General features: G+C 41.2%; 1 protein-coding gene across 2 annotated transcripts in view; it reads left to right on the forward strand.

Annotated features, from left to right (window-relative positions):
- LRGUK (leucine rich repeats and guanylate kinase domain containing) overlaps positions 1-17,324 on the forward strand; it is a 90,696-nt gene extending 73,372 nt beyond the window's left edge. Inside the window, exons 13-21 of one of the 2 annotated variants that reach the window (XM_073652486.1) lie at positions 5,528-5,624; positions 5,821-5,934; positions 6,034-6,235; positions 6,856-6,966; positions 8,084-8,211; positions 10,203-10,291; positions 11,158-11,292; positions 12,190-12,359; positions 16,935-17,324. In XM_073652486.1, the coding sequence (XP_073508587.1) occupies positions 5,528-5,624; positions 5,821-5,934; positions 6,034-6,235; positions 6,856-6,966; positions 8,084-8,211; positions 10,203-10,291; positions 11,158-11,292; positions 12,190-12,359; positions 16,935-17,122 (1,234 nt within the window). In that variant the 3' untranslated portion in view covers positions 17,123-17,324. The remainder of the gene's footprint in view (positions 1-5,527; positions 5,625-5,820; positions 5,935-6,033; positions 6,236-6,855; positions 6,967-8,083; positions 8,212-10,202; positions 10,292-11,157; positions 11,293-12,189; positions 12,360-16,934) is intronic. The other variant, XM_073652488.1, reaches the window with a different exon arrangement.
- The last annotated feature ends 6,308 nt before the right edge of the window (positions 17,325-23,632 follow it).

The following is a 23,632-nucleotide window of genomic DNA, read 5'->3' on the forward strand; positions in this document are numbered from 1 at the left end:
CATCTTGCCATGGGGATTTTTGTCCATTCCTCCAGTCAAAACTACATCAGCTCCTTTAACCCTCCGTCAGGGGCAATATGTTTCATAACGAGTTTAGGGGCATTGCGCCTGTCTGGCACAGGCTAGAAAATTGGCTATATTTTCCTTTTTTTAAAATTTCAATGCTCTAAAAGTGATCAGTTACCTTAATAGGAATGTAATAAATGGCTTCTCAGGTTTCACACAGCCTTTAAAGTTAGGAAGGTACTGGGAGGAGGGTGTTTCCCAGACAAACCACTGAAAATAGAGAAATGAAACTAAGTGAGCTGCGCCTGTCAGATCAGTTGCCCCTGACGGAGGGTTAAGTTAGTTGATTTACTCTAGTGAACAGCAATCTTCAAGTCTGACCACAGATTCTCAATTGGATTAAGGTGTGGGCTTTGACTTGGCCACTCCAAAACATTTTCACGTTTCCCTTTAAACCACTCGAGTGTTGCTTTAGCAGTATGCTTTGGGTCATTGTCTTGTTGGAAGGTGAACCCCTGTCCCAGTCTCAAATCGCTCACAGACTGAAACGGTTTTGCTCAAGAATATCACTGTATTTCGCACCATCCATCTTCCCCTCGACTCAGATCATTTTCCCTATCCTTGCTGCCAAAAAACATCCCCACAGCATAATGCTGCCACCATCATGCTTCACTATGGGGATGGTGTTCTTGGAGTGATGAGCTGTGTTGGTTTGGCACCAGACATAGCACTTACCTTGGTGGCCAAAAAGTTAATTTTGGTCTCATCTAACCACAGCACCTTCCTCCATACATTTAGGGAGTCTCCCCCATGTCTTTTGGCAAACTCAAAACGAACCTTACAATTTTTGTGTGTAAGTAAAGTATTTTTTCTTCTCACTCTTCCATAAAGGCTACCTCTATGGAGTGTACATCTTATGTATGAACAGATACTCCAGTTTCTGCTTGTGAACTCTGTAGCTCCTTCAGGATTACCTTTGGTCTCGGTGCTGCCTCTCTGATTAATGCTCTCCTTGCCCAAGCTGAGAGTTTTGGTCGGTGGCCCTCTCTTGGCAGGTTTGTAGTGGTATCATGTTCTTTCCATTTGATGATAATGGATTTGATGGTGCTCCGGGGGATCGTCAGAGTTTGGGATGATTTTTTTTTTTTTAGAACCCAACCCTGATTTGTACTTCTTAACAACTTTGTCCCTGACTTGTTTGTAGATATCCTTTCCTTCATGGTGTTGTTTGGTTAGTGGTGCCTTTTGCTTAATGGTGTTACAGCCTCTATGGCCTTTCAGAAAAGGTGTGTATATACTGACAGACAATGTGACACTTAGATTGCACACAGGTGGACTTCCTTTCACTAAGCATGTGACTTATAAAGGTAATTGCACCAGAAATTTTTAGGGGCTTCATAGCAAAATCGGTGAATACATATGCACATGCCAATTTTTAGTTATTTGACCACATAAATTTATTTTATGCCTATATTTTTCTCACTTCATTTCATCAACTTAGACTATTTAGTGCTGATGCATCACACACAATTCGGATTACAAAAATAGGTAAAAAGCGAAGGGGGTGAATACTTTCGCAAGCCCCTGTATGCAGATTTTATTAAGGAAAGATTATATCTGGAATAGTTACTGTAATTTATCAAAATACAGGGCCTCTGAGATTCTATACATGTCACAGAGGTTTGGTGGTGAATTTTAATCCCTTAAGGATGCAGCTGATGTATTGTTTTTGCATTACATTATTTCCTCCTCTTCCAAGAGCAATAACTTTTTATTTTTCGTTGACATAGCTGCATGAAGGCTACTTTTTTCCCCACAAGTTGTAGCTTTACATGACACCATTCATTTTAGCATTATACTCTACTAAAAAAGGAGAAGAAAATTCCAAGTGAGATGAAATGGTGAAAAAAAAAAATAAATAAATAAATAAAACTCAATTCTGCCATAGTTTTTAGTCTGGTTTTTACAGCACTCATTGTGCAGTACAAATTATCTGGCAATGTGATTCTCCAGATCAGTATTATTATAGCGATACAAAACCTATAGTTTTACTGTTTTAGTGGCTTAAAAAAATATGTTGGGAAATGGCGAGACAAACCCGTAACGAGATACCCGTAAACGTTATATATTTCCGTCAATGGAGCTGTATGAGGTCTTGTTTATTGCATATCGAGCTACAGTTTTCATTGATGCCATTGATATCATTTTTTAGTACATGCAACTTTTAATCAGTTTTTATTGCATTTTTTGTGGGAACCAAGAACAATTTTTTTTTTTTTTTTTTACGATATCTACCATATAAGTTAATAATTCTATATTTTCATAGATTGGCCTTTTATGGATCCGGCAGTGCCAGATACACTATGCTCCTTTATTATTTTTTTCATTTATTTATTCGTAGCATAACTTACAGTGGCATGTAAAGGTTTAGGCACCCCTGGTCAAAATTACTGTTATTGTGAACATTTAAGCAAGTTGAAGATTAAATGATCCCTAAAAGGGCTAAAGTTAAAGTTGACACATTTCCTTTGTATTTTAGGCAAAAGAAAGGAAAAATATTGTAATTTTTTACATTTTTAAAAATTACAAAAAGGAAAATAGGCCAATGCAAAAGTTTGTGCACCCTGCATGGTTAGTACCTAGTAACACCCTCTTTTGCAAGTATCACAGCTTGTAAACACTTTTTGTTGCCAGCCAAGAGTCTTTCAATTTTTGTTTGAGGGATTTTCATCCGTTCTTCCTTGGAAAATTCTCCCATTTCTGTGAGATTCCTGGGTCATCTTGCATGCACTGCTAATTTGAGATCTAATATCCAATATATATATATATATAATATATATGAGGTATTGGTAGATGTTATTTAGAGTCCGGGTGAAGCCAGGCCCATTAACATAGGCCTTGTAAACTGGGGTGTCTGTCCTCATGGGGTTCACTTACAAAGTGCTGGGCAGCCCGCCTAATTTAATAGTATGGGCGTCAGTAATAGGCTGTAAGCCAGACACTCTGCACTACCTGTGTGTGACCAGCACCCTATACAAGCCCTTTTTGTTTGCAATATTAATACTAAGCAATCACCCTCTCCAGGAACTGGTAGGTTGTGAGTGGTTGTTTCATCACTACTTTGCACATGTGTTGTCGCCATATTTATTACATGGGTTTGCTGCATCCTGGTAATGCATTAGTTCTGAGAGCTGGGCAGGTAAATACTGCTGCCATTTTTTTGCTGTGTTAATTTGAGGTCTAGCCTCAGATTTTCAATGTTGTTCAGATCAGGGGACTGTGAGGGCCATTGTAAAACCTTTAGCTTGCACCTTTTGAGGTAGTTTATTGTGGATTTTGACTTGTATTTAGGATCATTATCCATTTGTAGAAGCCATCCTCTTTTCAACTTCAGCTTTTTTACAGATGGAGTTATATTTGCATCAAGAATTTGTTGAAATTTCATTGAATCCATTCTTCCCTCTACCCGTGAAATGTTCCCCGTGCCATTGGCTGCAACACAACCCCGAAGCATGATTGATCCACCCCCATGCTTAATGTTTGGCGAGATGTTCTTTTCCTGAAATTTGGTGCCCTTTTTTCTCCACACGTACCTTTGATCATTGTGGCCAAAGAATTTTATTTCAACCTCATCGGTCCACAGGACTTGTTTCCAAAATGCATCAGGCTTGTTTAGATGTTCTTTTGCATACTTCTGACCCTGAATTTGGTGGTGAGGATGCAGAAGAGGTTTTCTTCTGATGACTCTTCCATGAAGGCCATATTTGTGCAGGTGTCTCTGAACAGTAGAACAATGTACCATAACTCCAGAATTTGCAAAATCTATCTGAAGGTCTCTTGCAGTTAAGCGGGGGTTAGGATTTGCTTCTCTAGCAATCCTACAAGCAGTTCTCACTGAAATTTTGCTTGGTCTTTGAGACCTTATCTTGACCTCCACTGTTCCTGTTAACCGCCATTTCTTAATTACATTTTAAAATGAAGAAAGGGAAACTTGAAAATGCTTTGCTATCTTCTTATAACCTTCTCCTGCTTTGTGGGCCTCCACCACTTTCATTTTTAGAGTGCTAGGCAGCTGCTTAGAAGAACCCATGGCTGCTGTTTTTTGGCACAAGGTTAGAGGAGGCTGTTTTTTACAAAGTTGGTAAATTTGCATCACCTGGCCTTTCCTAACAATGATAACAAACAAGCCATAACCCTAACAGGCTAATTATGGTCTGAAACCTTGGTCAAAGTAATCTGAGTACACAAATCTCCAAGGGTGCCCAAACTTTTACATCAGCCCATTTTCCTTTTTGTAATTTATAAAATGTAAAAAATAACAATATATTTTCTTTTTTGCCTAAAATACAAAGGAAATGTGTCATCTTTAACTTTAGGCCTTTTAGAGATAATTTCATCTTCAACTTGCTTAACTGTGCACAATAACAGTAATTTTGACCTGGGGTGCCCAAACTTTTTCATGCCACTGTATATGTTTGCATATATTCTGTTTAAGTACGGAACTTTTGTTAGTTACATCTTATTATTCATTGTTCCTGGTTTCAGAGCTATGAAAACACGACCAGTACATGACATTTCATATGCTGACTTTAAATTTAGAATAAGTAGAAAAATATGATGAGGATAAGCTGTAAAATCAATTGAAGAATTATTCACTTGGGTGGAGTATTTCAAAAGGTATTGTATCTTAACAGAATCAATAAGACTACACCAAAACCATGCTTGAAGATTTAAGACTGACCGATTTAGCCTCCCGCTTATGAACAATGTACTTTAGGATGCTTGGTTTTAAAGATCACTTTGAAATATGATAAAATCCATATGTTCCATCTTGTTTTAATTTCAACCATAGTCTGACACATGCGGCTGTGCAATATATAGCACACTGATTTTAGACCGTAAATAGCACCTGCTTACAATTATTACAGTTTTTATGTTGAAAAGAAATTCATGAGTTTTTACTTGAAAGTGTATACTGGTGCTGTAATTCAGCACACTCAAGGAGGAGTATCCTGTAGTTGCTCTGTATATTGTGTAATGGTAACCTGTATTTTTCAGCTTACATATACCTGGCGGCACAGCATTTGTCACAATGCCTTCATCTACCATACAAAGAAAAGTTAAAAGTGCAAATTCTGGTTGACGATGGTCTGATGTATATGGAGGCCTTTATTGCTTACTTTAACTGTACATTTGAAAATACACATTGAAGTAAAGTAAAATAACTCTGGGGATTATGTGATTATATTTAAATTTGCCATTGATTTACAAGAAACACTAAATTTCTGGTATTCTACATCAGATTCTAGGCTAAAATCTAGTTTTGTTCACCAGTGGGTAAAATATAGCCGCACCACACTGATGATTATTTTGAAAGAGGCAACCAGACTATGTAGTACAAGTCCAATATTGTGGCTATGCTGTGAATATGTATAATGATTAATCTGCATAGTGGCTATATGTATTTTTATTGGTAATTTTTCATCCAGAGTAGCAGTATTATTATTTCTTTACATTTCAGGCCCTGTCATACAACTAGAAATCCATACTTTGGAGAAGAAAAGCGGTTTGATTACCATTTTGTCGCACCGGAAACGTTTGATGAAATGACTTGCTCCGTAAGAAAATATCAAGTATTAATATAGACTTCAAAGCAGTTGATCTCTGAGGGTCTTGGATATCTCTTGTGGTCACTTGTGTCTGTAAACACAAAAGGGTCAATGTACTGGATTTTAGTAACCTGCTAAATGTGGCGTTTGTTGCTAACCACAAGCCAAGCATATTTTGTGTTGTCTCACATCTCTCCTATTTTAGGGTCAGTTTCTCCTAACCATGAAATACAGTGGACACTACTATGGTCTGAGCAGAGAGGCTGTAGAATCAGTGGCGAGAGAAGGTCTCGCCTGCTGCACGCACTTGGAGATTGAGGTATGTCCAGCTACAGAGCCAACTGCAGACTTTCAGAGCAAATTTTTATTATTTTGTGCACCTTCTTACCTTTTTCGTGAATTTTATTTTTGTCTTTAGGGTGTAAGGAGCTTGAAGAACTCGTATTTTGAACCACGCTGCATTTTGCTTCTGCCAATGAACAAGGAGAAGTATGAAGGCTGGCTGAGAAGAAAGGGCTTGTTCACTAGACCTGAAATAGATGTTGCAGTGTCCAGAGTGGATATGTACATGAATATACACCAGGATCACCCTGGCTTCTTTGATGCCATTATTAATATTGGTAATGAGCAATGTTATGTTGATCCTATTTAAGGATCAGGTGGCACCTTTTACAGTTTTTAGTTTTGCAGTAATTTATTTGGTCCCTGTCAGACGCATACGTTCACAAGGTTTATGCCTTACGATGCCAAAGTCAGGGTGTGTCACTGGGCATCTGCCAACCATAGGGACCCATTGTATAAAAAATAATATTACATACCATACAGTTAAACAAAGGTATGCAGGGCATGCCGGACATATAGAGGCCGACAGAACACACTGTTAAAACAGGACCAAAGGAAATGTGAAGGTATGTGTTGGGAAAAGCCCCAAAAAGCTTCAGAGTTGAAATCCCCAATTTAATTATTTTTTTAAGCATTATATGCAGAAAAAAAATATGTAGGTGAAGCCATTCTTAATTCTTTTTATGTGTTTTTTTTTCTAGTTTTCCATGGCCTTTTTTCTATTATTATTTCACTTATACTATTTCACCATATTCCTTATAATAAAAGCATGTAAGCTGGTAAATGATTATGATATGCTTAGTACAGCAATTTTTTTTTTTTTTTTTTTGCGAAATTGTCAATGTTCTGTAAAACTGTAAAAATAAGCTGTCTTAACTGTTTTTCCTTTTTTTTACAGATGATTTAGATGAAGCCTATAGCAAGTTAAGAGTATTGGTAAAAGAATACCTTGGCCTAATAGAACCAGCAGTGTCTAATGAGAGTTCTGGCACAGCAAAATCTGCCACTGGTTAGTCTGTTTTAAGGGTTTTTGCTTTGCATAATCCCAACTTGCTAGGTCGGCCCTTTGACAATAAGCCGATCACAAAGGCCTTTGCATTTTTTTAACTGCTTTTCTTTTTTATCCTGTGGTATTCATTGCCGTTTTTTGTGCCAAAGTCTTCAAAATTGTGCACGTGAGTTGATGACTTTTGCAAGGAATCAAGGATGCTTTTTTTTTCTTGTCTATCTTTTTTAGTAACTTTTTAGCGCAAAAGTCATATGACCTTTTGAAATGTCACATGTTAGTATTAAAATGTGCAAAAATAAAACCGGACAGATTTTGTACTCCAGTAGGGCACTAGAGTGAAATTGTGCTCGACATTTAAAAAAAAAAAACACAAATGATGAATTGGGCTAAAACATCTGGGTAAGGAAAATGAAAAGCATGCCCACATTGTCAAAAGAAAAAAAAAAAGAATAAAAGAAAAAATAAAAAAAAAATAAAACAGTTATTAAAAAAATGGAGCAAAGATTATAAGAAGTTGGGGCCAAAGTGTGCACTTGTCAGAACACACAGTAGTCAGCTATAATCTGTGGGGAAACCTGACAGTATGGACGCATTAGATCGTGTGTCTTTCACTTCCATGATTTTGACAGCTAAAACACGTACCCATTATAATCTATGGGGCCGTTTACATGTGCGTGTTTTTTTGCGGACTGTGTGTCAGTGCAATAATCTTGGAGATATGTCGCATTTTGATTGGAATCGCGGATCAAAATTACCCATATAAGTCTATGGGTCCGTGAAAATCACAAAGAGTACATTGATGGCTTTAGTATACCAACCATGTCAGTGATTAACATTGTAATGAATAATGAAGCTTTGCAATTTATTTATTTTTACATATGAGAAAATCACTGATGAAAAACGAAAACTCAGACCAAATGTTGATGAAAATCGGATGAGAAACACTTGGACCATTCCTTGTATGTGTGAAAAATCACGGATGTCTGAGACCACAGTGTTCAGTTTATTAATAAGCGGCTATACAGGATTAGAATAGATTCTTCCAAAAAGACCACCATGGGTATTGTCTATTAATGTAGCCAAATATAGTACATATAGTGTTGCATTGTTTTTCTAGATTTTGGAAAACCACTTACTGGATCTTCACCAAATGGACCTTCACAAAACAATGAGTTTCAGGATTCTGCTGCAAGAAACTATTCTGCGAAAATATTTGTAAAAGTGTCACCACAGAAGACCCCCGCAGTAAGCACGTCTTTCTGCAGTTTTTTGATTTTTATAGTAAAAGTGGTCTTCATGTCCTCAGCTGAAAACTTAAAGTACAATGCTATGTATATTAGTAATGTTTTACAAGAAACACAGCTCAGATTTGAGCGTGCGTCTTCTGCAGATCTGTCATCAGATTTCACAATATAAACTGTATACGTTTCTAAATAAATCTCTAGGACCTTAATTACATACTTAAAAACAGACAGAGGTCCATCAAGTTCAACTTTTCTTAATTAATTAATTAATTATACATTATCTATGTATGGATTATTTATAACCAGCAAGCATCTAGAGAACTGGTTGATCATCAGTTATTTACCGGGTTGCTTGCAGCAGTTTTGATATAGTGATACATTGCTGGAATCAGGGTCTCTGCTCTCCATCATACTGCTCTCAGAGAGGTTAGCAAAAATCCTGTCACAGTTTCCTTTTATATGCTGTTATAGTGCCATTACTACCTCTTGTGGTCGGGCATTCCACAGCCTCACTGCTCTAACTGTAAAGAACCCTTTCCTGTTTAGATGCTGGAATTTCCTTCCCTCCACACTTAATTTTATGTCCTTTCATCATTTTGTAAAGTTCTTGGAATAAATTATGTGTCCATTCTTTGTATTAACCACACATGTACAGTGGATATAAACCATCTTCACACATGTGTTAAAATGCAAGGTTTTGGTCTTGTAAAAAAAAATCACACCGAGAAGAATCATTTCAGAATTTTTTCTACCTTTTAATGTTGCCCATAATCTATACAAATCCATTGAGAAACAATCATTTTGAGGGGGGGGAAATATAATAAAACTAAATGGTTGTGATTGCATTCGTGTGAACACCCTCTTATAATTGTAGATGTGATTGTGTTCAGAATTAGCCAATCACGTTTAATCTCATGGTAAATGGTAGTCAGTACACTGCTGCCATCATTTACTGTGACAGAATGCTGTCCTAATTTAAAAGGTACTTCAACAAAGTATTAGTTTAAAGGCGTGCATATATATGCAACCACATTATTTTAGTTCTTTACTTTTCTTTTTTCACCCGAAAAGATTTCAGTTTATTTTTCAATTGAATTGTACAGATTATGGGTGACATTAAAGGTGGAAAAAGTTCTGCAATAACTCTTCTTGAATGATTTTTTTTTTACATAAACCTGGAATTTTAACAGCGGTATGTAGGATTTTTATATCAACTGTATTTATACATTGAAGTGAGATCACCTCTGAGGTGTCTTTTTTTTTTTTTTTCCTAAGCCCAATAAGCCCAATTTTTCTAACCTCTCATTATAAGACAACTTCCAATCTAATTATCTAGTTGCACCAAATTAGTATATTTCTATTTAATGTAGACCTGATAAGAATGCTATGATGACTTTGAATATCCATGTCAAAATGGCTGTATAATCCTTTTATGAAAATTCTCTGCCCACCTAGTCTGACTGGTAGCTCCTCAGTGCTCCTCCTGCTGCTGAGATCTCACACTGATCAGTACAAGCTGCTGGGTTTGTGGAGACTGAGACTACACTTGGACTCGTGTTATTTCATTCCTTAGTTGGACTCATAAATTGGTTATTGTTCTCGATAGGTTTAATCTCTAGTTAGATGTCTGGTGACAGATTCCCTTTATGTCACTGTCAAATAATAATAGTATTTTGATCAATATTTTTCATCAGTATAACTCAGGCAAAACAGGGAGTGGTTCTAAAACATGGACAAGAGACAAATATTTGCATTATAGCTCTTTTCTCATCGAGCCCCATTCCTGCTTTTGTCTTCGAAATACTGGCCAGAATAACACTGTGAAACTGACCTTATTCCGGGCTTGGTATGAATTTCACTAATTGCGATGATAAAGGTAATAGATGCAGATTCTTGCACATCTCAGCAGCAGAAATGCTTCCACTGTAAGGGAACATATGGGCAACACTTCCCTCCCAACTATATAACTGCACTTGTGTCTGTCCGTATCAGGAAGAAGCCTCAGTGCAAAGGCGACAGCAAGCAGCACGACAGGCCTTGGCGGGGAAGACCTCAGGGACATACACCCAGCTGTTTCAAAGGTGAGATTGAGGCCCGGTTTAGATAGCCGTGTGAAAACTTGGGCCAGTCATGTCCGCAAATTTGTAACCGGATCCATGTGCAGCTCTGTGTGCCCGTCTAAATCGGACGAGTGCAGAAGCATTTGTCTGGTCCGTAAATCGGACTAAAGAGTCTCTGAGCACTGAACACCTTGTACTTCTGGCGCTCCAGGGAGGTTCCAGTTCTGGAATATGACAGCACTGGGGATAATGGGTTCCTGGTCTCTTCACGTTTGCTTCTTCTTTGGCAGTTAATGTGCGTCTTTTTTTCTCAATACGTTTTTACGACCCTGTTCACTATTTGCAACAAAGCTCTTGACGGTTCTGTGATCACGACCCAATATCTTAGCAATTTCTAAAGTGCTGCATCCCTCGGTGCACCTGATGAAGGTGACGGACCGTCTCTGAAACGCGTAGTGCCATTAAACGTCTCATCTTGTGAATAGGTTGGTCTCCTCCATCGCAACACCCGGAACATATCCACCCCCTCCCTTTTCCTCCTGAATTGCATCCTTCTGGAAGACTTTTAACAATTGTTAACTTTTCAGGATCAGTTAAATCTCTTTTTTTTCACATTTTGCTTGAGAAAAAACAGCTGCCTAATAATTCTGCACACCGTGATAAAGAGTGTTGTATCCTTAGGGCTCATCCTCCGTCATTACACAAATACACATCACATGATCTGCTTCATCCAATGAGCATTCAAGTTTATATATGCAAAAAAAATGATGAAATGGTCAAAATACCCACTTGCCTAATAATTCAGCACACAGTTAGTATAAAATGTCACCTGCTGATTTAACATCATAGCACATAGTCATTCTGAATCTTTTTTCCTCACTGTACAGAGGTCCTGTAACAGCTCCTGCAACCTTGGGGACCCACAGACGTCTTCTAGATCCAACATCATGTTCATCCATGAAGCCAAGTGGAAGCAATGTTACCGCAGAACGTAGTTATCCACCAGCCAGTCCTGAGAGCAGGTAACAATGGAAGAGACGTTATCAAAGATGTTACCATTGCTGCAAGCAATGTTCATTAAGCAGTCCTGACTGTATCCATACCACCTGTACCATACCATGACTGTACCATAGTATCCTTGGCTCTGTACAGATACAGCAGAGCTGAGATTCCTACGTGGCAAAAGTCATTATGATATTACAATGAGGTAGATGTATCAATGTGCCACAGCTGTAAAAGGGGCACAAGAGGTTGCCTGAATGTTGTAGCATGTATTATAGGATACCCAAGACATTCTGGATTCTTTATTCTTAAAAGTGGCAAGTAAGGTTGTGTTCTCTAAAGCAGAAATTTGTTCTAAAAATTGGAGTAGATTACTGGTCAGACCTGGTGCAAAGCTTGTTCACATTTTGCTTAGTGCCAGGCATACTATGTGTTTATTAGTGGTTGTTCATAGGACTACACATAAATCCTATTGAAACCTCACCTAAATTCTAATGAGTGTATACACCTTTGTAATCCTTACCCTAACATAGAAAATGAGACATTAGAGGATTAGACTTCTATTATGTGTTTTTTTAAAGAAATCATAGCATTTAAGCCATGTCATGTGAGGGGGGAGCGTAGGCTAAAGCTTTTACAGAGTGGCTGTGTAATTCTTTATGAACATTTTCCTGCCTTAGAGGTTAAAATAATAATTTTAATATAAGCTGGACTGGTGACTTATAACATTCTCATTTATACAACCATGCTGTCCTTGATTTCACAATAAATACACCAGCCTCATTGGGTCTAAGTGATTTATTTAACAATGTGTGCTGCTTGCATTGTGCATTCTGGTAACAAATCTTTGGTTCTGCTTACAAACCTACACAACACTAATATAACTGATACATATCCATCTGGTGTAATAATTTCAGTTCTAGAGATTCAAGGCCCAGCTCTGGGCTGTCCTTGTTGTCTTCAGCTGGTGCCTTCTCTGCAAGAAGATCGTCGTCTCAGTCAACTCCGGTCATTAATATTAATTCGCCTCCAGATAATAACATAGAGCCATTGGATTTGTCTGGCATTGGGCAGGATACATCGTCAGGTTGGTACGGTCTTACTTTTTAGTTTTAAGACAAAGGTCCCTCCAGTAATGTCAGTAATCGAATCTCCCACTAGAACAATTTGCAGCACCCACCGTAGATTATAGTTGTTATTTTACAAAGACAAGCCCTTTTTTAAAGTTATATTCAACTTTTTCAATGAAATCCATCTATTTTCATGTAAAATCTCTTGCAAAATTCCATTTACATATCTGAAGCTTCATTATATTACAGTACATATCAAGCTGCAGAATGCTATCAACAGCCATATTCGCTTGCTTGTCACAATCATATACGTTCTATTCTAATCAAGTCAATCGACTTTGATAAAAGGAACGCTTAGATGATCCCTCAGGAGGGCAGAGGAGCCGCAGGAGGCTGTGCCATGAGATGAACTCTAAGGCCACGGCCCCACTATCAGTATCTGGTCAGTATTTGGTCAGTATTTTTTCTCAGGAGTGGGAGCCAAAACCAGGAGTGGGTGATAAATGCAGAATTGGTGACTTGTTTCCATTATACCTTTTCTCTGATTGTTCCTCACCTGGTTTTGGCTCTGACTCCTGAGAAAAAATACTGACCGAATACTGACCAAATACTGATAGTGGGGCCGTGGCCGAAAAGATTTGTCTGTAAACCGCATTCTGCAACCTGTTCACACATAGCAAATTTGTTACACACATTACTGCAACTGTCCCAATATAAGGCTTGCAGAAATCAACATGCATGTTTCCAAACAACACTGTTTAGATTAGGGGTCCTCAAACTACGGCCCGCGGGCCACATGCGGCCCGCGGAGGATTTTTATCCGGCCCGCCGGGCTGTGGGCGGAGGAGAGCAGTGCCAGTGCCCGCTCCCCCCCGCTTGGTCAGGGCCCTGGCAGCCGGATACTTACCTCTCCCCGTGCCTCCGCAGATCCGCTGTCTACCTGCTCTGCGCTCCCTGTGACGTCTCAGGTTAGAGGGTGCGGTGACGTCTTTACACCGCGCCCTCCCCTGAGCCGTCACAGGCAGCGCAGAGCGGTAATGGGGCATTATATAGGGGGGGAGGGGGGTGACATCCTGAATGGGGCATTATAAAGACAGGGGAGTGATATCCTGCATGGGGCATTATAAAGACAGGGGAGTGATATCTTGCATGGGGCATTATATGGTGGGAGAAAGGGACATCCTGCATGGGGCATTATATGGGGGGTGACATCCTGCATGGGGCATTATATGGGGGGGGTGACATCCTGCATGGGGCATTATAAGGGGGGAACAGCCAGCATGGGGCATTATAAGGGGGGGGACAGCCTGCATGGGGCATTATAAGGGGGGGGAACAGCCTGCATAGGGCATTATAAGGGGGAAACAGCCTGCTTATTGAGGACCTATGCTGCCTATTGGGGACATTTACCTGCCCATTGAGGACCTATGCTGCCTATTGGGGACATTTACCTGCCCATTGAGGACCTATGCTGCCTATTGGGGACATTTACCTCCCCATTGAGGACCTATGCTGCCTATTGGGGACCTATGCTGGCTATTGGGGACATGTACCTGCCCACTGAGGACCTATGCTGCCTATTGGGGACATTTACCTGCCTATTGGAGATCTATGCTGCCTATTGAGGACCTATGCTGCCTATTGGGGACATTTACCTGCCTATTGGGGACCTATGCTACCTAATGGGGATATTTACCTGCCTATTGGGGACCTATGATGCCTATTGGGGACATTTACCTGCCTATTGAGGACCTATGCTGCCTATTGGGGACATTTACCTGCCTATTGGGGATCTATGCTGCCTATTGAGGACCTATGCTGCCTATTGGGGACATTTACCTGCCTATTGGGGACCTATGCTACCTAATGGGGATATTTACCTGCCTATTGGGGACCTATGATGCCTATTGGGGACTTTTACCTGCCTATTGGGGACCTATGCTGGCTAATGGGGACATGTACCTGCCCACTGAGGACCTATGCTGCCTATTGGGGACATTTACCTGCCTATTGGGGATCTATGCTGCCTATTGAGGACCTATGCTGCCTATTGGGGACATTTACCTGCCTATTGGGGACCTATGCTACCTAATGGGGATATTTACCTGCCTATTGGGGACCTATGATGCCTATTGGGGATATTTACCTGCCTATTGGGGACCTATGCTGCCTATTGGGGACATTTACCTGCCTATTGGGGACCTATGCTGCCTATTGAGGACCTATGCTGCCTATTGAGGACCTATGCTGCCTATTGGGTACATTTACCTACCTATTGGGGACCTATGCTGCCTATTGGGGACATTTACCTGCCTATTGAGGACCTATGCTGCCTATTGGGGACCTATGCTGCCTATTGGGGACATTTACCTGCCTATTGAGGACCTATGCTGCCTATTGGGGACCTATGCTGCATATTGGGGATATTTACCTGCCTATTGGGGACCTATGCTGCCTATTGGGTACAGTTACCTACCTATTGAAATACTGTTTGATTTAACTTCACTTGTTCTTCATTTTAAATATTGTATTTGTTCCTGTATTGTTTTTTTTACTTCAAAATAAGATATGTGCAGTGTGCATAGGAATTTGTTCATAGTTTATTTTAAAAACTATATTCTGGCCCTCCAATGGTCTGAGGGACCGTGAACTGGCCCCCTGTTTAAAAAGTTTGAGGACCCCTGGTTTAGATCAAGGGAACAAATTTTCAATTGCTTACATTTCTGCATCAAAGCTTCCGCATAAGAATATATTATCAAATGTCAGCTGTGCTGATACAGTATAAATGAAAAAGATCAGCACTGAACTGCTGTCCAGTTAAATAGTATTACTAGATGATTAATTTGCATGAGACCGGTTCATTACAATGAATAAAACAAATGTAATTACAGTACAGACCAAAAGTTTGGACACACCTTCTCATTTAAAGATTTTTCTGTATTTTCATGACTCTGAAAATTGTACATTCACACTGAAGGCATTAAGACTTTGAATTAACACATGTGGAATTATATACTTAACAAAAAAGTGTGAAACAACTGAAAATATGTCTTATATTCTAGGTTCTTCAAAGTAGCCACCTTTTGCTTTGATGACTGCTTTGCACACTCTTGTCATTCTCTTGATGAGCTTCAAGAGGTAGTCACCGGAAATGGTCTTCCAACAATCTTGAAGGCGTTCCTAGAGATGCTTAGCACTTGTTGGCCCTTTTGCCTTCACTCTGCGGTCCAGCTCACCCCAAACCATCTCGATTGGGTTCAGGTCTGGTGACTGTGGAGGCCAGATCATCTGGCGTAGCACCCCATCACTCTCCTTCTTGGTCAAATAGCCCTTACACAGCCTGGAGGTGTGTTTGGGGTCATTGTTCTGTTGAAAAATAAATGATGGTCCAACTAAACGCAAACCGGATGGAATAGCATGCCACTGCAAGATGCTGTGGTAGCCATGCTGGTTCAGTATGCCTTCAATTTTGAATAAATCCCCAACAGTGTCACCAGCAAAGCACCCCCACACCATCACACCTCCTCCTCCATGCTTCACGGTGGGAACCAGGCAAGTAGAGTCCATCCGTTCACCTTTTCTGCGTCGCACAAAGACACGGTGGTTGGAACCAAAGATCTCCAATTTGGACTCATCCAACCAAAGCACAGATTTCCACTGGTCTAATGTCCATTCCTTGTGTTCTTTAGCCCAAACAAGTCTCTTCTGCTTGTTGCCTGTCCTTAGTAGTGGTTTCCTAGCAGCTATTTTACCATGAAGGCCTGCTGCACAAAGTCTCCTCTTAACAGTTGTTGAAAAGATGTGTCTGCTGCTAGAACTCTGTGTGGCATTGACATGGTCTCTATTCTGAGCTGCTGTTAACCTGCGATTTCTGAGGCTGGTGACTCGGATAAACTTATCCTTAGAAGCAGAGGTGACTCTTGGTCTTCCTTTCCTGGGGCGGTCCTCATCTGAGACAGTTTCTTTGTAGAGCTTGATGGTTTTTGCAACTGCATTTGGGGACACTTTCAAAGTTTTCCCAATTTTTCGCACTGACTGACCTTCATTTATTAAAGTAATGATGGCCACTCGTTTTCTTTACTTAGCTGCCTTTTTCTTGCCATAATACAAATTCTAACAGTCTATTCAGTAGGACTATCAGCTGTGTATCCACCAGACTTCTGCTCAACGCAACTGATGGTCCCAACCCCATTTATAAGGCAAGAAATCCCACTTATTCAACCTGACAGGGCACACCTGTGAAGTGAAAACCATTTCCGGTGACTACCTCGTGAAGCTCATCAAGAGAATGCCAAGAGGGTGCAAAGCAGTCATCAAAGCGAAAGGTGGCTACTTTGAAGAACCTAGAATATAAGACATATTTTCAGTTGTTTCACACTTTTTTTGATAAGCATATAATACCACATGTGTTAATTCATAGTTTTGATGCCTTCAGTGTGAATGTACAATTTTCATAGTTATGAAAATACAGAAAAATATTTAAATGAGAAGGTGTGTCCAAACTTTTGGTCTGTACTGTATATCAGAACTAAGGACATGGCATTGCTACATACCTAACTTGTATATCTTCATTTTTTTTGTGCTCTTGACAGGTGACCTGAAATACATAGAAAATACTCCAGAGACTCCACGGCTTCCATCCTCAAATCACTCTGATATCAGTGCTTCCAAGTCCAAATCATCATCCTCTTCACCCTGGGTCTATACAAGTCGCTCAGGCTCCAATAACAAACCAATTCTCCCCCCTATTCCATTGGGGCGCAAGAAGTCAACAAGTTAGATTTTGTTTTTAAAGGTAACTGGTCATGTAAAAAAACGCTATCTACCTGAAGATATGGAGCTAGTCTGTAGGTTAAATGGGTTCTACAGCTGCCTGTTACTTGCACTAAAAGCCCAGTTGCCGGGAGGAAATAAACTTAATTCCTCCCGGCAGCCTTGAGCTTTCAGTCATTGAAGCACATCCAGAGCGGCTTCAGGTCACTGCTTAGTACATAGTGAACTGCGGCTGAAACCATGCTCCGGCATTGACTGACAGTCGGCTCCGCACTATTGCACTGTAGAGCTGGCTGTTAGTCAGTGCAGTGGCGTGATTTCAGCTGCCGTTCACCATGTACTAAGCAGTGTCTGAAGCCGCTCCGACCGCGCCCCTATGGCTGAAAGCCAAACGCTGCTGGGAGGAATAAAGTTCATTTTCTCCTGGCAGCGGGGCTCTCCGTGCAGGTGCCGTGCAGCTTCAAAATGCTATAAACCTACATATTAACCCCATATTTGCAGGTTAATACAGTTTTTTCACATGATGGGTTCCCTTTAAGGTTGTGGCTACAGAGCGATACTTGTCACATGACAGCAGTTCTCGGAGAAGTCACCAGACCAAAAACATTTGCTAGACTAAATTAGACCTACAATTGTGCTGTAAATAAAGCGGCCAAGTTTCAGACAAAGTCATATATTGCGCGCAACTTGCATTGAAGTCTACGGCAGTTGTATCGCATGCAGCTTATGACCAGAGGCAGAAAATCAAAACACATTTGGAAACGTGACTCTGTATCATGATATGTCACAGGTCGCAACGCGACACCATAGGAAGTCATTGCATTCAATGTGTCACTGTGATTTTAGTGTGGGTGACACATGTTCCTGTATTGCCTAAATATCACAATGTAAGGTCCTGGCTTTACCTGTGTGTTGAGATCCATTTCTCTATTCTGTTTTAGGAGTAGAGAAACAGAATTTATGTGGAATATGGAGCTGTTACATAATAGGTGAAGACAGATGCCGGCGGGCGCTATTGACTGTTCTGTTTTGTGTCCATTTTTTTTAACAGAGCAAAAACCGCACCATGCAGAAGTTTTTGTATTAAAACCTGATTCCAGTCAAACCCGTTCTGCATCCTTCATGTAACAGATATTAATTCCTTTTCTCTGTCCCTAAAACAGAACAAAGAAACAAAACCCAGGTGTGAACACAGCCTAAATTAGATTATTTATAAATTAATAATTTTTCAGATTGTATTTTGAATCTTAAATGTTAGAAATATATTTTTATGCAGATCAATTTACACTATACTTACAGCATATATTGCATCTACTGATGAGCTACACCTTTTGATAAGATATTTTCACATTAAAGAGGACCTGTCTGATCTCGTGTTACGTGTGCTTTAATTAATATTTGCCTTAACACATGAAATAATTCTAGGAGCGTCTTCTCATATAACTGTGTTGTCATTCCTCCTGTAAATGCATGAAGAATTTGACAACTGGGCAGTACCAACCCCCTTGTCAGTTGGGTGTGTGCTATCACAGTCAGCACTATTTGGACAATGTCAGAAAATACCAGAAATAATATAGTGCCTAGTTATACATTTATTTATACATTTCCAGTCGAAATAAAGCAATGGCACAAATACAATTTTGGGGTATTCTCTCTTTCTGCAAGTTTCAAATGTGATAAAATAACAGCAACACAAAACACTTGTAAAGACACTTAAAGCACAGCTTTTTTTTCCCTTTAATACAGGTGTGCGCATGTCTTAAAAGAGAAGAAAAAAAAAGTACATTTTGGCCTAACTGCTGCACCAAGTTACATGGATGAGGGTAATAGGAAGATATTCATTATTACAAAATAGAGACGTTGCATATGAATTTTGGAATTTCCATTTGCAGCAGAAAAAGCAGGACTTGCACTGTAGCTCTTAAATGTGCACAAGGGTCTCCTCTGTGCTCACAGACCCTGCATGCTGATGGTTTTCAGGTGCCGATTACCTTCCTGCAGATTGGGTGCTGATATATTAAATTGTAGTAACAGTCACAATCATCATTCAGCACACAAGAAATTGCAATTGAGCGGAGTCAAAATCACAGCCACAAATCCAGGCCTGATTGAGGGTAGGATACCCCAAACTCACATACCGCACACTCACACCAGCCACAGTGCCGTTAGTTGTGCTCATCAGATTCATGGTTTGCCCAGTTTGCAGGTTAATGTATACCCTTACCCTGCACCCTTATTGCACTTGTGTGTGAACGACATCTACCAGCTAGCAGGAAATCAGACATTACAAGTTCACTTATTTTCTGATTTATATTTTTATAAAAGAGTTCAGTGTAGACACTAAAAACAAAAACTTAGGGGTTAAAAACAAAAAATTGCTATAATGACTATAATGTCCATAATTTGATTTATTATTTTTTTATAATTATTGATAAAGAACGGGATCCGTCCTAAATAAAACGTAGCCTACATTTGCATAAATGAAATACACAGAATATATAACAGATTTTGCTTTTAAATAACACCATCCCAATGTATAGAACACAATGTAAAAAAGAATTAAAATTGAACTGATTTAATTAAGCTGTTATGTTTTTTTTTTTTTTTTTATAAGTTGATGCAGTAGCAAAATACCTTGTGCGTAGAGGGTGTCCCAGGTCCGAACCCATCTCTGTTTCTTAGAAATAAAAGGGTAAAAAAAAGACTATTTGCAACAGAAAGTTTAAAAGAGCAGAAAAAGAACTTTTAAAGGGAACCTGTCAGCAGGATTTTGTTAAGTACACAATTAGCTATAATGGTGCTGTAATACTGATTAAAACCATACCTGTGGCGAAGAAATCTGTTTTGTGTAATCAGGGTTTGAAGTTATAATCATAGCTTTGTGCATTGGGGCAAGACTGTGGGTATGGTCTTCGGCTCTGCCTCTGTCCCTCCTGTTGTCTTTATCGTCCTCCTGGTTTAAATTTCATGCTGCTGCCAACCTAGCTGCGAACGGCGCTTGCACATGTTGATCTCCTGGCAGTCTTGAAGTAAAATGGAGTCGGAGGCAATGCACGCGCAGATTGAGATCTTGGCTCTTCAATAAGCAGAGATCTAAATCTGCGCATGTGCAGCCACAGGTGCCATTTTTCTGAAGACTGCCAGGAGATCAATGTGTAGGCACATGCTCAGCCCAGGCATGGGTCTTGGTGCAAAACAAGGTAAGGTTTATTGCATTTCTCCGCACTCTAAATGATCATGCTTTCTCTAACATAAGAAAATCAAAACATAACAGCTTTTCTTCAGCCCAAAACATATAATAAACCTCACAGTCCTTTTGTCAGGGTAGGCACAGTACATTAACATGGCTGTACTCACACCACAGCATGGGCATGAGTTGTCGCAGGCACAGTCTGTAAATCAACAATGGCTTCTATTCAGCTCCACATTTACACATGGCCTGTGCATTCTCTTTTCAGAGAGATTCTATCTGGTCTCACCAGCTCCTACACACCCCACTCTGTTCAGCTTCTCCAGCTGACTAAAAAGGAACACAGGGCCTGGCTCTAGCCATAGCCAGGTACACATGGATCAGGACTTTCAGTGCTAGGTTTAAACCCTGTCATACCTGGCTTTCCTAAAATGTTTTTATTAATTATTTTAGGAAATGAACTATTTCATTTTAAATTGAATGAGAAAATACCCTGCAGTAAATAAACAACAATAGTGCATGAAAATAATATAGGGTACTTGGTTAACATAATTTTGATAAAAAAATAACATAAAAGCCATCCCACCACATCAAGGTGACCCTATTCGGGATGGTCCTAACCTCTAGTATTAAAACCTTAAAGGGGTTGTCCGGTCAAAAGTGAAAAGTCTGCAGTCACTCTGTTTGACTGCAGACTTATGACTTTCCCCAGCGCAGACAGTGCGCAGCGGGAATTCGCCGGTATAAGACCCGGGACCGGAGGCTAAGTATACGTTATACATACCCCTGGCCATTCAGCGCCGCATCTCTCCATTTACTTTTAAGGAGCGAGGCCACGCCCAGTCTAGTGATGTGGACGGCCAGTGGGTGTGTCTGACTAGAAGGTGAGGCCTTGCTCAATACAAGTGTATGGAGCACAAGGCCACGCCCACTGGGCGGGGTATGTATAACACGTACCCTCCATTACCGGGTCTCATACCGGCAAATCCCTGCAGCGCACAGTGCCTGCGCTGGGGGGATTCATGTGACTGCAGACTTATCACTTTTGACTGGACAACCCCTTTAACATGTGTCTAATGACGTAAATGTGAATAAGGGCCAAGAAGGACTAAGACCCCAACTCTTTCACACGTCCGTGTCTCCAGTACGTGTGGTGACAGTTTTCAAACGTACTGGAGACACACACATAGACCCATTCAAATGAATGGGACTGCGCACGTTAGTGTTTCCACGGACCATGTGTTCATGGGCAAAACACACTCACATGTCTTTGCATGCCGCACGAACCGCAAAACATCCAATACACGTTCACACTGACACACGGATGACATCCGTGTGTCATCAGTGGGACATGTACCGGCGCTTGGGAAACAGCAATACAGTTCCCGCTGTTCCCCAGCACCGGGTGCTGGAGGCATCCCTCATCATTGTCCCCAGCTTGCGCTGCAATCAGCACTAGCAAGGGACAATGTTGAGAGATGTATTCAGCCCCTGCTGTCTACAACAAATGTAAAATAAAAAACACATTATACTCACCTAATTCCCTGAAGCCATTGTCCCCTGAAACAAACCAGAAATAAAAAACACAATATCCCTCACCTGTCCGAAGTTGAAATAATCCAGTGTCCCATGCCGTAATCCATCTGATCGCCATTTCTTCATCAGCACAAGCGGTGGCTTGAGGCGATCGCACGCTGAGGAGCAGGAGAGAATAATTCGCTGCAGCGAGCGGGCCCCTGAACATTGCGGAGTTCAGTGAGTAACAGGACATTTTTGTGATTAGACACATGGTAAGGTTTTAATACTAGGACCGTCCTGAATAGTGTCACCTTGACACAGTGGGATGGCTTTTTTTTAATCAAAATTGGAAAGGGTCTGGGAGGTGGAACCTCTGAGCAACGATACAAAGGGGCAGTCCTTGTAAGGAAGCGGGTGGCTCCCAGGGAAGGCGGGCAGGTAGTTACGGAAAGTGACGGGGACAGTCTCTGGGTAGGAGGGCAGGAGGTCACGGCAAGTGACGGGGACAGTCTCTGGGTAGAGGGGCAGGAGGTCACGGCAAGTGACGGGGACAGTCTCTTGACGGGCGGGTGGTCACGGCAAGTGACGGCTAAGCCTCCAGATAGGCTAGCAGGCGGGTAGCAGGTGGACGCTCCCAGGTGAGCGGGCCAGAGTCTCTGAACAGGCAGGTGGTCACAGCAAGTGATGGCTAAGCCTCCAGGTAGACTAGCAGGCAGGTAGCAGGCGGACGCCGCTCCCAGGTGAGCGGGGAAGAGTCTCTGGACAGGTAGGTGGTCACAGCACGTGACGGCAGAGCCTCCAGGTAGGCTAGCAGGCAGGTAGCAGATGGACGCTCCCAGGTGAGCGGGTAAGAGTCTCTGGACAGGCAGGTGGTCACAGCACGTGAAGGCAGAGCCTCCAGGTAGGCTAGCAGGCAGGTAGCAGATGAGCGCTCCCAGGTGAGCGGGCAATCAGATCCATAGACAGACTGGCAGGGCTGGTAGGCAGACTGTCGGACCGCAGGAATGCAAGTAGATAGACAAGAATCAGGCAGGTATCAAGCAGGTAACTGGCAGGTATCTGGTAACGGGACCTGAGGGCTGAAGCAGAGTGATAGGCTATGCAACAACATTGCTTGGGCACCTCCATTTTGGAGGAGGTGCCTTATATATGGTGAGGTCCTCCGGCCATTGGCCGGGGACTCCTTAGGACGGCGCGCGCGGCCCCTTTAAGAGAGGGGGAGCGCGCACGCGCGCCCTAAGCACAGTTGCCGGGAAGCAGCGCGCGCTGCCAGCAGAGCAGGAGGAAGACGCCGGGCACGGAGCGGAGAGGTGAGGGGAACAGCGTCCCTGCCTAGCAGGAGGCAGGGACGCCGACGCTACAAAAATTATGTTAAGCAAGCACCATATATTATTTTCATGCACTATTGCTATTTATTTACTGCAGGGTATTTGCTCATTTTGTTTTATCTTAGGTTGTCTGTTTATTGGCCCATATGTACATGCACCTACACGTTACATGCACACAAACTTATATTCCAGTTCATTGCTTTTGATTTTAAGTTCAAATTGGCAGACTTCTCTTGGGTGGTATCTCCCATTTGGTACCTTTTTTTATCTATTTAAACCACTGTTTCTCAAACCCTGTCCTCACGGACCCCAACGCATCGTGTTTTCAGGATCTCCTTAGTATTGCACAGGTGAGAGAACCTGTGGCAGTTTCTGATGCCTTAATAATAATTCTATCACCTGGGCAATACTAAGGAAATCCTGAAAACATGACGTGTGGGGGGCCGTGAGGACTGGAGTTTGGGAAACACTGATTTAAACC

Source organism: Phyllobates terribilis, unplaced genomic scaffold (genome assembly GCF_046119375.1).
Source record: "Phyllobates terribilis strain yellow unplaced genomic scaffold, ASM4611937v1 Scaffold_11__3_contigs__length_659146591, whole genome shotgun sequence".
Taxonomy (NCBI): domain Eukaryota; kingdom Metazoa; phylum Chordata; class Amphibia; order Anura; family Dendrobatidae; genus Phyllobates; species Phyllobates terribilis.